At 45.5% G+C, this 15730-nt stretch overlaps 1 protein-coding gene across 1 annotated transcript in view; it reads right to left on the reverse strand.

Moving 5' to 3' along the window:
* Window positions 1–15730, reverse strand: part of TOP3A (DNA topoisomerase III alpha) — a 200142-nt gene that overhangs the window by 87238 nt on the left and 97174 nt on the right. The window contains exon 11 of the mRNA XM_086940709.1: window positions 13251–13458. Within this exon, the coding sequence (XP_086796835.1) occupies window positions 13251–13458 (208 nt within the window). The remainder of the gene's footprint in view (window positions 1–13250; window positions 13459–15730) is intronic.

Raw genomic sequence — 15730 nt, forward strand, 5'->3', positions numbered from 1 at the left:
GAGAATGAGAGAGAGCGAGAGAGAGAGAGAATGAGAGAGAGAATGAGAGAGAGAGCGAGAGAGAGAGCGAGAGAGAGAATGAGAGAGACAATGAGAGAGAGCGAGAGAATGAGAGAGAGCGAGAGAGCGAGAGAGAGCGAGAGAGAGAGAATGAGAGAGAGAATGAGAGAGAGAGAGCGAGAGAGAGAGAGAATGAGAGAGAGCGAGAGAATGAGAGAGAGCGAGAGAATGAGAGAGAGCGAGAGAATGAGAGAGAGTGAGAGAATGAGAGAGAGCGAGAGAGAGAGAGAATGAGAGAGAATAATGGAGAGAATGAGAATAATAAGAAAAAAAAAGCAGAGTCTGGCTGGTTCTGCCAAGTGGGCAGTTCTCATAATATATATCCCTAGTCTGAAGTCTGTTTATTACTATGCCCCTTCAAATTCTCGCCGAAGCCTGGCAGAGAGCGTGGGCTTCAGTGAGCCTACTTCGGGGCAGCCGCCCGAGGTGACGCCGCAGAGACTTGCCACATAATCCATTTTATGAGGTACACCGAGAGGATGCTTCGAACACACATGTGATAAACAATGTGCTATATTAACAAGCATTAAGAATACAATAGGTCTCGCCTTTCATTAAGTTAAAGCCATTTGTTTTGCTATACAATACCATAAGCAAAGCAAATGGCTTTAACTTAATCAAAGGTGAGACCTATTGCATTTTCAATGCTTGTTTAATTATACTGGCTGACGGTACATGTGAGAGTATCAATAGAATCAGAACTATGTATTAGGGCACCACAGATACACAGCACAGCAACTCTTAGAAGTGCCACAGTGGTCTGAAGACCAAAGACACAAGATTATCTGCACAATTTGCAATAATTAACTTCTGCGATTTGTGTTGGAAGACAGTAAAAGACAAACTTTTACCTTTGCAGCAGACATCGGGGGAAAGCTGACAGAGGCGGACAGGACCGCCTCTGTCAGCATCCCCCAGAGCACTTCGCAGCAGGAACCGCTGATGCCGTTTTTTGCGCCAGGAGGCCCCCTTTAAATCCCCTCAGGCAGTGCTTTAAATGGGCCAGGACTCACCGGTACTGAGTACCGGCACTTCTGAATTTTCTGGCCCTCAGTACCAGTACTTTTTATTAGGCAGGGAAGAGTACCGGTACCCTAATAGATGGCACCTCAGGCTCCGGTTATGTCTCTCCTATAGCACAGCGTAGATGCCGCTCTGCTTTTCAGGAGCGTGTAAGCCGCCAAGCCTCTGTGCAGAGTCGCTGCTGGAGATTCCAGCAGCGCTCATGTGAATGGCCTGAGACTGCAGGGGTCTAAGAGGGCTTGCTGTGCGTCACGCTGTGATTAACAGTGCAGGGTCTAGACAGAACCTTCACGGTCGATCAGGTGCCAGAGGACTATTCGTCTAAAAGTGCCTTAGTCTCACCCCCGCCCCCCTCCATCATGTATGTAAATTGGTTGGGATGGGCAGTCAGTCAGTAATCCAGTTTTATTTAGGATATTGAGTGACAGCCCAACAAAATCATCTGCTTTCGCGAAAGCCGTTTTTTCCCCTCATCTTTTTATTCAGGACAGGAGCGGCTTCTCTTTGTGGAAGGAAAGAGTAGGGATGGTGCGGAGTCGAGACATGAAATAAAGACTTAACCATCGCTCCTGAGACCCCTTCAAGGCAATGGCGAATGAGGGCCAAACGCTGGAGTAATGTGGCAATTAACTTTGTGGTTCAGCGGTAGCCGAGCCTTCTATCCACCCCAATTCCCCGGCCATGGGGTTTTAACAGTGCATCCCACACACTCCACTAAAGGTTGGGTGCAATCTTCCATCACATAAATAGGCCTGAAATGTTGATGGCAAACACCACATCACATGCTTGAACCTGCGATGAGGCAGGACTACATCCAAACAGGTTACATTAATCGATTCTAGACAAACACTGAAAATCTTAGGCTCTCCTCCCTAGGCATATAATGCACAGTTTGATAGTCAAGGCTACACACGAGCAGGCCACAATTCATCTTTTGTGGACAGAATCTGAGAATATTAGGCTTACCATCACATGATATGACCAGAAGTGCAAACTAAGGATTTCTTGAGGAACAGCTAGCCAAAATTACTTACATGCAGGGTACACTAATAATTTCCAGACAAATCCTGCAAATGTTAGATTCTCGCCTGGTGAAAGAGTAAACAGTTGGCAAAAAAAACAGGCACAGAGGTTGCATTTATCTTTTTCTAGAAAACAAAACCTTTCATGCCCCTAGGTTCAAACTCAAGGAGTGAAGAAGAGCTACCCAAAACGACATACTTACAGTTACACTAATGTTTTCTAGTCTAATCATGACAATTTTGGAGTAATATCCTATCCCGAGCCCAGGCATCAATGATACACAGCTAAAAAAAAAAGTTGAGGGTTGTATTCTGTGCATGCAACAAATCTGTTCATGTAGCTTCAGAACATCCTTACTTAATAATAACATGTGTGTGTGTGCGCCTGTTTTTCTGTGAGAGAAAAGGGAATCAGAACACTCAGTACATTTTAGAGGGAATGTGTAGAGTGTGTGTGTGTGTGTACGCTTGAGAGTATATAGTAGTGTGCCAAACAAATAACAGTATGGCATTAAGAAGCAGCAAATATTACAAAACGAGCAACTGTTCACATGACATCCTTTTTTTTTCATTTTGTGTAATGAGTTAACCTATTTAGTTTATGTGTTTTTGGTAGTTGCTGCAATTGAAATAGAAGTCATTATGTATCTCATATGTTGTCATAAGCCCCGCCCCTAGACCCGCCCACTCGCCACACCTCTAGCTGATATTAATGAGTACCTGCACTTATTTTTTCCCATTTAAAGCACTGCCCTCAGGGGTCCCGCGGCGCTGGATCCATTTGCAGCAGACACCGGGGGAAAGCGGATAGAGGCAGCCAGACCGCACGGGGACTCCATCCCCCAGAGCACTTCGCGCCGTTTTTCGCACCAAGAGGCGCCCTTCAAATCCCCTCAGGGCTCCTACGGGACGCGCGCAGGCCATTCCTGGGCCAAGGGCGGGCCCTCCGCCCCCAGGCTGGGCCACTCGTCTTGGCCCAACCAGTTTACGCGTCAGTAAAATTTAAAGTAAGGAGGCGGCCTGGCTCATTAAAAGTAATAATCTCTCCGTCTTGCTTTTAAATTTTGTTTTTGTTTGGATCCAAGTACTTTCCTGTCATGGGGAGGAAGAAACCCACACCCGCTGCTAAAAGTACAGATGCTACCATAGATGGATTCTTACAGAAGGCTGTGGGGGCTATTAATAAAAAAAAATTACTCGCCGAGCGTAGACTTTCGTTAGCTCCACCACCCCCATCCGATGCTTTTAATACATCGATTGCTCAGTCAGCCACTTCACTTCCTTGGAAATACTCATTATAACAACATCTGTCACGCCCCTGACTCTTTGGCACAGCCCCCCATTTCCTCCTTCACCTACCATCACGATCTACAGCCAGGGAGCATCAGGAGGTGCACAAAAGGGCACAGAAGTTGCAATATGTACATCTACAGGGGAAAAAGGAAGCACATCAACCCTATGAGAACTGACCAACGCGTATCGGGCCATTTGCCAAAGGTCAAGAGAACAAAGCAAAAAGCCCCAGGAACTGTGGGGAGACCTTGTGGGGGAGGTGGGTTCACCAGGTTAGGACATGGTGGTAGACTGAATTGGTAAAAAGTGTCGGACTCCCTAGAGCCTATTTTGTCTCGCCTGGGCCGCAAAAAGGAGCAACTTGGTCAATTCTAGTTGATCTCAGGGATCCCAGCCGCGCGAAGCAAGAAAAGCGGAAATTGTGTTCTAGTTAATAGCATTGGTAAGAGAGGAGATGATGTTTCCCTTAGAGCTCCCGAGGGTGGGAGGGCCTTAATAAATGGGCCCATAGTCACATATAATGAGACCAAACCACCAGATGTTCCCCATGATAGGGTTAATCGCATTGACCACCCAATTGCGCCGGTAGTGATGTCACCCCGTCACGAAGGGGGCCTTAATGGTGATCGAGGGGCTACCAATTCTCTAATATCTGCTAGGCATAGCTGGGTGAGCCTACTGAAAGGGAAAAGGCCCATAACTGGTTCTGCACCTGGTCTGCCAAGCAGGCAGGGTGATGACATCATTTTAAACCTACCCCCAGAATGTACACCTTATACCATGCTCTTGACAGGGGTCCCATATCCCCCACCAGGACATCCTGGAAGTTGCCAGAGCCTAATTAATAAATCTGCCCACTGGTCTGCTAGTAAAATCCAGGCCCAGATAAATTGGCACAAACATATCATCATGGCAAGGCAGGTGAGTTGGCTGGGAAAAACAACTAAAAACAGAGAAGGTGATTGTGTGGCGTTGAATTTTAACAACAGGACGTGCGCTTGCCTTGCCCTATGGCACCTCAGAGGCTCTCCTTCGGAGCAGATACAGGCCTGCCCCTTGGGTTATTTTTTCCCTTACCAGCAGGGGGCTACTAAGAGCCAACAGCCGCTGCCGCAAGCTTTGAATAGACACCCCCTCCCCCAGCCCTCCACATGGCTTCATTCTAACAGCTTTAAGGTACTCACTGGCCTAACAAACATAGATTGACTACCCTCCGACCTTAGTAGCCCAGACAAGATGGTATATCGGGTGGGCTATTAGGAGAGACCCGAACACAGTGGCAAGAACAATAGGGAATGGGGTGGGTGAAAAGTGTGTGCATCATCCTCCATATAAAACACCTATCATTCATATTACCACATATGAAATAGAGATCAGGGTTGATTCACCTACCCCTCAACCCATATTCAATTCTGGAGTAGGGGGCATGACCTGGTCTTATGCCTACCAGGCTCACCACTATCAATAACCCGGAAGTTCCAGGGACAAGGAGCTGTAAAGCTAGCTCTCTCAGAATTGTCTCTTGGAATATTGCAGGCATCCGCCTGAAACTAGAGGATGTGGTGTGGTTAGAGTATGTCAAGGCCTTTGATATGGTTTGTGTTCAGGAAACAAGGTATAGGGAGAACATTGAGTTTGATGGTTACTGTTCTTTTAATGTCCATGCAATAGCTCATCAGTAGGGAAGGCAAAAGGAGGGTAGGGGGCACTGATCTCCATTAAATATAGGTCTATTAAGGCAGAGAGCATTACTGATTCCTCTTGGTATCAACTTATTTTGATTTCAAACTTATTTTAGGCCAAGATGTTACTGATTAATTGCTATTGTAACATATTTGTTCAAAATAGCTGTGACATCATTGTTACTCTTAAGGAGGAAATTGATAAGATTGCAGGGAAGTGGCAGCCCCTCTGCATTTATGGGTGGGGATATTTTAATTGCACCTTATGTCGGCACAGTTGACATCGAGTGTGTTGGTTATTGGATACGGAGGGTCAACTGCTGAGGGATTTCACACGTACCCCGCAAGGTGACGCCTTAATTGCCATTATCATTGTAAATGATTTGCTTTTGGTTGATACCCTGGTTAGCAGCCCCCAAATACGGTACCCCACTTACTTGGGCAGAGGAAGGGAAAGTGTCATTGACTTCATGTTGATATCTAGGAAATTTGCCCTTTGGGTTGTTAGCTTTGAGGTGGAGCCCAATTACGCCAGTGACCATAATCCTCTCATTGCCTCCCTAGATGTAACAACCCAGGAGGAGGAAGGGGATGGTCGCCCTCTCCAGTATAACTTAAATCAAGGGGTGAAATTGAAATGGCGCAGAATAAATCCATCCCAATGTGAGGAGAATATCGTTAAAGTTAATTTAAGCTCTATTCTGGAATGCCTGGATCAAGACTTTCCCCCAGATAAGATAATACAGGGTTTCCAACTAATCTGTAGGGACTTATCCACAAACCTGATAAAGTCAATAGGAAGAAGGGAAGTCCATGAGACAAAATGGTTCAACGCAGAGTGTTCAAGGGCCCAAAAAGACCTCAAGAAGGCATTGCATGTATTCCTTAAGATAAAACTTTAATTAAAAATTGCAAGACAGAGCCCCATCCTCCACCATAATCTGCTACTTGCACAGCAGGAGCTGAGACAACATCTACTGAATGAGGCCAAGGAAGTTTGGGAGGCGTCACAGCATTGAATATATCAATGGGGTGATAGATCCAGTAAAATGCTTCACAGACTGTGTCAGGCAGAGAGGGCCCCGGCCATGACGTCCATTATTCAGGGTCCGGATGGGTCCGTATACACGACACTCAAGGGTGTTGCCGGGGAGTTTGCAAGGCACTTCACACCCCCATACGCCCGAAAGGAACAGATTTCTCCCAAACTTATTGCAGAATTTCTAGTGGACATTCCGCCTGGTCGTCTCCCGGACTCGGTCCGGGAACATCTGGAGGCCCCAATCACGCTGGACGAACTGACTGGCGCCCTTAATGCACTACACCCAGGTCGTGCCCCGGGTCCCAATTGGTTCCCCATGGAATTCCTACATTCCCATTTGCATCTTTTAGGGCCTCATGTCTTGGCGACTATCACTGAAGCCGCATACCTGGTCTGTATACCAGGGGACTGACAACACGCAAAGATTGTACTCTTTCTCAAGCCGGGTCGAACCCCAGATGATCCTGCCTCTTATCGCCCCATCTCCCTTATTAACTTTGAACCCAAATTACTAGGGAAGGTCCTGGCAGATCGCCTTCGAGGATGTATCACAGATCTGATTCATCCTGACCAGTCTGGCTTTATGCCCCAGAGGGCCACCAGGCAGAATATCAGACGAGTCCATAAAGCCATTGCTGCCACCCCTACTTTGGGTAGGCCCGCTGCTCTGTTGCTAGCAGATATTGATGAAGCCTCTGATTCGCTGAGCTGGGTCTATCTCTTTCAACTGCTTGAGGCGATCAATCTCGGACCCCGCTTCCTGACATATATACGCCTGTTATACATGGACTTGTTGGTGTCAGTCCGAATTGCGGGACATAGCTCATGTTATTTCCCGATCCAGAGGGGCACCCGTCAAGGCTGTCCACGCTCTCCATTGTTGTTCGCCCTTGCGGTCGCGCCTCTGGCGGCCTGGGTCAGAAGTGACCCAGTACTCAGGGGGGGTTTGACTGGTCCCGATCACGGTCAGACCGTATAGCTTTATACGAGGATGACGCCCTCTTCTTCATGACAGATCCTTGGTATTCTGGACCCCACATATTGGAAATTCTGAGGGTATTTGGAGGTACTTCAGGCCTTCACGCCAATGCCGCCAAGTCCATGTTGTTCCCAGTGTGCGGACACCAGGGTCACGAGTCATGGGCGGCACAGCTCGCTCGGGCTACAGATGGATTCAAATATTTAGGGATTTATGTCTCTCCCTGTCCCAAGATCTACTGGGCGCATAATATTACCCCATTGTTAATTAGCCTTTGGGATGAAACAACGATATGGTCCGCTCTCTCCCTCTCCCTCTATGGGAGCTCAGCCATCTTTAAGATGGTTTCCTTACATCGGATCCTGTACCGCCTCCAGAATTTTCCTTATCCTCTTCCTCGCACTTGGTTTGCGCAGGAAAGTGCTATATAAAATAATTTTCTCGGGTGGGCCTTTTCGTGCGGCACTCTGTACGTGTATACAGCCCACATATTGTGGGGGGATAGCGACGGCTGATATTTATTGCTATTATGTAGGGTCTCACCTCCTCGTAATCAACGAATGGCGGTACAATTCCCTTACACTCCTGACCATACACCATTGAAAGCCGCAATGGAACAAGTCCCTCTTCTCCACTTACTGTACAGCCATACACGCTTAGACCATCTACCGCCAGCTGGCAGAGTAGTCATACAGCTATGGAAGGCCAAGACTAGACAAATGGGGTGGAGGGGAAAACTCACTCAGCAGACCCCCTTGTGTCATGGCACACACCTTCGATCGGCGACCTCCTTGGGTGGGTTCCGGGGATGAGAGCTCGACCCTGGGGGATATAGTACGGGGTACTACTCTAAAATCATTTTAACAACTACAGACTGACTTCGGCCTCCATAAGTCACAGTTTTATGAATTCTGGCAACTTAGTCGTGCACTCACCCCCAAGACCCAAAATTTGGAGGCTCTCCCCCGAGTTTCAGCCCTTGGAGGGTCGCCTGCTGATGGGTGACCTTGGGTGACACAAAATTAGGCAAATATACTAAACACTGACGACACACACACACCCAATACCCTCAACAAGGCCAGACTCGCCTGGCAGGCAGATATTCCGGAACACACAGATGATGACTGGGCTGAGCCGATTGCCAGCCCGAGGGGCGCGGCGGTCTCCACACGATACCAGTTCAAATATTTACATAGAATTCATTACACTAGGGTACGACTGTGGTGAATGGGGGTTATTCAGTCCCCAACGTGTCTACGGTGTGCCGTAGATGATGGGTCCTTCATACACACGGTATGGAGCTGCACAGCTCTGCAACCCTTCTGGAACAGGGTTAGATCATGCCTTGGTGAGGTGTTGGAGTGGGTGCTTCCACTCGACCCCAACTGTTTTTATTGCATTCCACTGAAGACGTAGGGGGGAACCGCTATAAACAGCATCTACTATTACTTGCCCTAACTATTCCCAAAAGGGTTATTGCACAGGGGTGGAAGGCATCGTCTCCCCCGACCATAGGCAAATGGAAAACTGAATTTGATAGATGCATGGGGGCCGAGATTGCTCTATTTGTTGCCCGAGGCTGCCCTAGGAAACATCGCATTATCTGGACACGATGGGCGACCTATTGAGGGACCTGCCCCCCCTGCCTGAAGAGTATCCATGAGTGGCTTCCTCCTATCCCTGACGTGTATCACACAATATTATGTAATTTGTTCGTATTATTGCACGGTCATGTAGTATTATTAGAATTGGTCGTATCATATGCTGCATTATTAAGATTGACAACTGTCTGCATACGGTTTGTATTATTGTTTCACCTGCATGTTTGGCAGATATTGTTCGTCAGTATAGAAATGGTTACTGATGCAAATGTTATCCTTCTTTTCACATATATCCTTGTGGGGCCTACACCCACTTTAATGCAGAATAGCCAAATAAAATGTGTTATTAAAAAAAAATGCGAGGAAGGCTTATAAAAGTACAGTCAACAGGAGGAAAGAAGAACTGAGGTTAGCCTGGAAGATTTAGAGACAGCTAGTGCACTTAAAGACTCTTAAGAATTTCTGGGAGGTAATAAACTGCCCTCTATTCACGAAGGACGCAAGGGGTATGGACTCAATGATAACAGGGAAAGTTTAGGAATCTCATTTCTCAAGCATATTTAACCTGAATGGAATTACACCCCAGGAGACCTGCTTAGATTTTCCAATAGACCCAATTACTGCACACCAACTGAGCTCTTCTCTGACAGTGAGCGAGGATGCGCTGCGAAGGGGATATGTCTGAAAGCTCCAGGTCCATATGGGGTACCTCTGGATCTGTTTAAAAGCAATTCTCAACTCTGGGCACCCCTCCTGACAAGTGTTTTTAGAGCAGCAATAATAGGCCCCATCTCATTGTCTTGGAAAGAGGCAATAGTGATACCTGTGTACAAAGAGGGAAATAGGGACGATCCGGCCTGTTATAGGCCTATTTCTCTAATTGAAGCCATGGTCAAGGTGTTAGGAAGGGTCATTTTAGCGTGCCTCGAGTCCTGGGCAGGAGCCTCTGGGTTCATGTCCCAAACACATTATGGCTTCAGAAGGGGTACGGGGACGAATGAACAGTGCCTCAACTTGTCATTGAGCATGGGCAAGTACATGAAGGCAAGGAAGGGGTCAATCACCTTGCCTTCATGGACTTGTACAAAGCCTTTGACACGGTTAAGAGGGAGAAATTATGGGACCAGAGGGGGAAAATGGGGTTTGAGGAATCTCTAATTACCCTCCTGCGCAGGCTGCATGCGTCCACCGCTGTAGCAATACGATTTGGTCCTGGAGGAGAGAAGACTGGGTCTATTGTCTCTACGGAGGGAGTTCGACAAGAGTGCATATTGCCCCTTTTCTTTTCCTTCTGTATACAAACGGCCTAGAGTCAGCTCTAAAAGAGCAGGCATTAGACTTCCCTAGAATTGGAGGCAACCCAGTCCCTTTGTTGTCATATGCGGCCAACACAGTCTTAATGGCCTTAACCGCTAATAGCCTACAACATCTTTGAATGGTTTTACTGATTTAATGCTAGCACTGGACTTAAAGTAAATTTCACTAAATCCTATATCATGGTGTGCGGCCCGAGTCAAACTAAAACAAGAGCATTCAACGTAAAGGGCAAGACCATTGATAAGGTGTCCAATTTTACTTATTTGGGGAATGTTTTTAACAACAAATTGAATTAGGACCACCTTGTAACAGCTAGGGTACAGCATACTAGCTGGGTGTAGAGGGCCTATTCCGCTTTGCTTGCAAGCTGGGCCATAAGCCGGTAGAGGAATGAATTACATTATACAAATCAAAATGTCTGTCTGTCGCAACCTACGGGGCAGGAGTGTGGGGACATCATAAAAGCACTCAATTACAAACCTTGGAAAACAAGTTCATAAAAAGTTTGCTGATGATCCCAAAAAGTGCTCCCACAGCCTTTTGCCACTCTGAGGTAGGGCTGGATTTCATAGAGGAACGAATTAACATTGCCCCACTGGTCCTCTAGGCAAACATTTGGCTGTCAGAGGACAAAGTTTAAGGAAAATTATTAAAGATTGTATGACCCTTGATAATGCCCTGACTATTCCATGGCTTCGATTTGTTAAAGAAAAATGTAATAAAATAGTTCTGGGGCATTATTATGATAATCCTGCAAGTATCCACAAAAACATGAAAACTATGCCCATTTTGCTGTACCGACCAATCGTCGCCGGCAACAAGGATTGTAATATCATTTTGATCGGTCCCCATTACAACAAGAATATTACCTGTCTTATCACGAATGCACAGTCCCGATTTTTTATGGCTAGATTTCGTCTTTGCGCGTTGCACTTTTCTGTGGCCTTCCCTAAACAGGCTGGATGGTGCGAGAATCTCATTCCCTGTCCTTGGAATATTTTAGCCCAACAAAGCACCTTGCACTTTATGCTGTTTTGCACACTCTACAAGGAGCCAAGGGCAAGGTTCCCTGCCCCACTCTTAAGAGAAATTCGCACTTGTAGCTCTTTATCCACTGTTATTTGTACTGCTGTATTAAATTTAATCAAAATTGCATTTCCAATTTCCAATTGTAAATGAAAACGGTGGTTTTCAATTTTAAGTAGTTTTAAAAAAATTAAGTTTTCAAGTGCTGAGTTTTGGAGTTATGATCTATATTATTGTATACATTGGACATAATTTTAGACATTAAATGTGTATGTCAAACTTTTATGGTCCATTTGAACCGAATAAAGTTATTTTGACTTGACAAACTTTCTGCAGGTGTCCTGCTCAGCAATGTCACAATTTGTCTGTAAATTCACCAGTCCCTCCAGTGAGTGCAAGCAGCTGTTCTGACCCAAGTTCAGAAGAGACAGATAAGTCCTGTATTGTGCTTTTCAATGACTTATCACACGCAACATATTTACAAGTTACTGTCTTCAGTTGTTCTAAATCAAACCCGTCATTACACAGGCACACCAATGCCTGGCCCGGAAGCCATATCTCACCTCTTCATATCGTCACCTCAGCATTCATCTCCCTTTGTGCCACAGGGGGGAATTTCCAATCGCCAGGCATGTAAGGATAGGCAGAGTCAATCACTTGACAGGCCTGCTGACGTCATTCAGTAGTTGGGTACCTAAACGTGTTACTAATTCACAATTCTACTTGCATTTCAGCAGTGACTGCCTGTCAGGTAAGAATATCTTCCTTTCCATAGAGACCAGTTCCATGCTTCCTTCAGTAAGAGAACCTTCATACTTATTCAACTACTAAAACAGAATTCACATCTGCAATCTAAGGTTATTAAGGAGGGACAGTCTAAATATTCATTACCAAAGTATGCTGTCCTACTTTTCTAAAAAAAAAAGAAAAAGGAGAAAAAAAGACACTCAGCCTTTTAGAAGTCTAAATTAACTATGCGAGTAAAACACAGATGTTATTCTCTAGTCTTCCAAGTTCTGGCCTAGGTAGGATGGGACCCTTGCCTAATCCAGTTTCCCAGGTAAAAAACCCTTGTTTCGTTATGGAGAATCATTTGCACTAGAGGGACAGTGCGTATTCTGTAGCCTCTGCCCATTTCTTACAGATGAGGTTTCGAAGAAAATTCGGCAATTTACTGCCCCTAAACTTTGAGTTTGTGTGGGGGTCTAGCATCTTGTTCAGACTGGACTGGACATTTGGGCCTGCATGTACCATTTGGAAAAGTCAGAAAACTCTCAAAATGGAGGCTGATCTTCAATTTGCAAAAGCTTAACATGGCTAAGCGGCCTGGTGTAGCCTTCACTGGCAGACTGTGGCCATACCCATTGAATTGAAGGCCCTCTGTCTCAACCAGGAAGGTTTTCATCACCAGAAAAATAACGACCATCTATCCACACTCCATCCTTACATCCCAACTCGTCCCATTTCTTCTGAAGCTTTGTGTCAGCTAATCCCCCCCCTTTTCAGGAAAGCTCAGCTAGGACACAAACCTTTTTATGTCCAAGCACCCCAGCTGTGGAATCAGCTACTTAGGTCCTGCATTCAATTAGCAGCCACAGTTGTTTCCAAAAGGCTTGTTTGCTAAATCACCCTACATATCCAAGGATGGATACAGTCTTAACACCACAAAACACTCTGGTGTATCTTGTGGTGTACTATATTCAGTAGTTTATACAAATTCAAAATAGTGGCTGTTTACTCAGTTCGAGATGAATTTGTTGTATCGCTAGTGTGTAGGTGATTAACAGCTCAATGGACTTAACTGTACTATTCATTGTCTATTTAATACTTCATAATTCTGCCAATTTGCACGATTATTTCTAACAATTCTCTAGTGAGCAGAAAAAGAAGAAACACCAGTTGTTCCAGTTGGTTTGAACTAAGCACAGTGATCAGAACATTTTAAAGACTGCAAAGTGTATGTAGACAAGAGGAAACACCTGAAAGCAAGGGGAAACAGGAGAAAGCAATGAAACAAAGTAAATGAGGGATAGCAACGCAGTGAAAGGCAGCACAAAACCATGATTGTGGCTGCACTTAAAACATTCTTCCCACTCTCCATCAATATGATACAGTGGTGCTGTACCCGTGACTGATGGCAGAAATTACACCAGCGTAACAAACACGTATGTCATGCACTGACGGGTCTGTGCTCCATACACCTACCTGCAGATTGTCGGTGTACTTGGTAGGGTGGATTGGGGGATGGGCCTTATCAGACTTGCTACCGTTTCGCGGGGTTGGCCCACCTCTGTCAAGAATCCCCTGAGCAAATGCCCCCCACTGAGGATTCGGGGTCTGCTGCTGTACCAAGGGAGTCAAATTCAGGTCCTGAGGGAAAATGTTGGTTTCTGTTCGAGGGTAGCTGATGAACCTTAAAAAAATACAAAGTAAATAAGATTTCTATCTGCCAACAAGATGCTACCAACAGCAACACTATGGTGTTTCAAATTGTAGGATGTTTGAGCATTGCAAGTCTGAGTTCTCTGCTCTACTGCCAAAATCCCCATCTTGATGCTTACAACGCCTGTACTTGGTCATCAGAGGCTTGACTGAATCCCTGAGATGCAAATGATGAATAATTGCCCTCAAACTTTGGAACTCATCCCAGTTCAGAATGTCCCTCCTTTCTCTACAGCTGGTTTGGAACATTGCTGTTCAGCTGGTCATGACACTGTGTAGTAGGGTTCCAAGTCAGTTAGGAAGAACGGGGACGTGAATAACAATACCACAGTCACCACAAACACAATGTTTCTCAGTGTATTGCTTACTTTGACAACAGTCCGGTTATTTACCAAAATCGAAAAGGGATTTCAGATGACTCTTCGTAAAAGAATGCTGATTAGATATTCATAGTAAATGGACCCCAACCCCTTGTATGAACTCCATATGTGTTTCCTATACGGACTGCTGTTGCCAATTATGCAGATATCCTACACATAATCTAAGGAAACCTCCACACAACTTCTCACTAGGCCTGGGCGGTGAACTCCGCCCCGTTCATGGAATTTTCACAGAGCTCGAGGAGTGCAGAAAACTTTACTCCGCATGGTGCAACAGAGTTTTTTCCCTGCTCGCCAACGGAAAGTTAGCAAGCACAGGCTGCCGCTGAGGTAGAATTTCTACTTGAGCAGCAGGAAGATCGGCAGTTTGCACTGTACTCCACCAATATGCGGGAACGCCACAGAGTTTTTTTTGTCACTTCGCAGAGTTCCGCAACGCTTTACTCCGCCCAGGCCTACATCTCACACCTATGGAGAAGAGCAATTCCGACAGACAGATCATTAGAAGCCAGGAAGTATTGGGTAACAACATTAATAAAGGACATGATAAAAAAAGAGAAAGCATACCAATATCCAATGAATAACACTTATTACAGAGAACTTTCCAAAAATATCACAAAAGGGTATCTTTCCAATCAAAATAACAGACCTGGAGAAGCAACACTCAAAATGCATCTCTAGGCAGCAAGATGTGAACTAACAAAGCTCTGCACATTTGTCTCTATTCCCCCAAAAAAGAGAATACCACTGGAAATTCTAGGGTTCTATGAATGTGGATCTGATCACACTCAGTTTTGTGTCATTACATTTTGGGGATTTAGGGGGTTCCTGGAAAATCTTGTGGAAACCAAAGAGGGAAGAAGAACCGTTTCCCCAGCCTGCTCGGACAGAATGCACAGAGACAGGAAAACAGAGCTCTATGGTATCGGACAAAAAAACATACATACTGCAGGGAGGCGAACCAAGAGTATGCCTTCATGGTGACTAGACTGGTTGATAGGTGAACCTAACATGTTGCTCCATCAGCTAGCAGCAAAAGGAAATGGTTTTCCCCCTCTGGGTCTCATGAGAGGTGAGACAACAATAGACTTCCTCTCAGCTATGGAAGCAACTAAAATCTGAGCATTTTGGTTAAGTGAAGGAGCCACTGCCTTTTCACACAGAAAAACGAATGCTCAGGGGACAGTTGCTTTGTTTAACTAAAGAAGAACTTACCTTGATTGTATTTCAGTACCAGGAGAAGTTACTGATAATCTCAAATTACAACAGTCTTTGCCCGTGCACTCCTTGATTACACCTAAAGACATGCTCAGAGACAATATGGCGCTCCTTTTAGATACTGTCCAGACAGTGACACTAGCAGTTCTGCAATACCTCACAGCCCTTGAACCCTACCATAGTGACAGCCAGCTTCATCCTAAGCTCCTACAACAGTGGTACCCTCTGCATAGTAGGACATTTGAGATGAAAGATAAGGTTGGTAGATAATACCACAGTGAAGACTCAGGGGGGGAGGTGTAATTGGGGAGGAGGTGTAGGAGGGATGCGGGAGTGACCGAAAACGAAAACACTCAGAACTCGAACAGCCAGTGCATTATGCCAGCATTGAAATAATAAACAAAACAAGACTAGCAAGATACAAGACTGTAAATGTGGGGTGCCATTACTCGTACCAAAATGAGTCCAGGACAATACTACCACGCCTCCTAATAGTGGCATGAGAGTCACACAACTCTATGTCCTATGCCAAAGAAAGGTAAAGAGATTACAAAGGCCAACAAAAATAACATCTGCACTAAAAACTGTGGTGCAAATCGCATATGCCTACCTAGTCAAGATCAAGAGAAAGAATCAGAAGAAACA

This window comes from Lissotriton vulgaris, chromosome 10 (genome assembly GCF_964263255.1).
Source record: "Lissotriton vulgaris chromosome 10, aLisVul1.2, whole genome shotgun sequence".
Taxonomy (NCBI): domain Eukaryota; kingdom Metazoa; phylum Chordata; class Amphibia; order Caudata; family Salamandridae; genus Lissotriton; species Lissotriton vulgaris.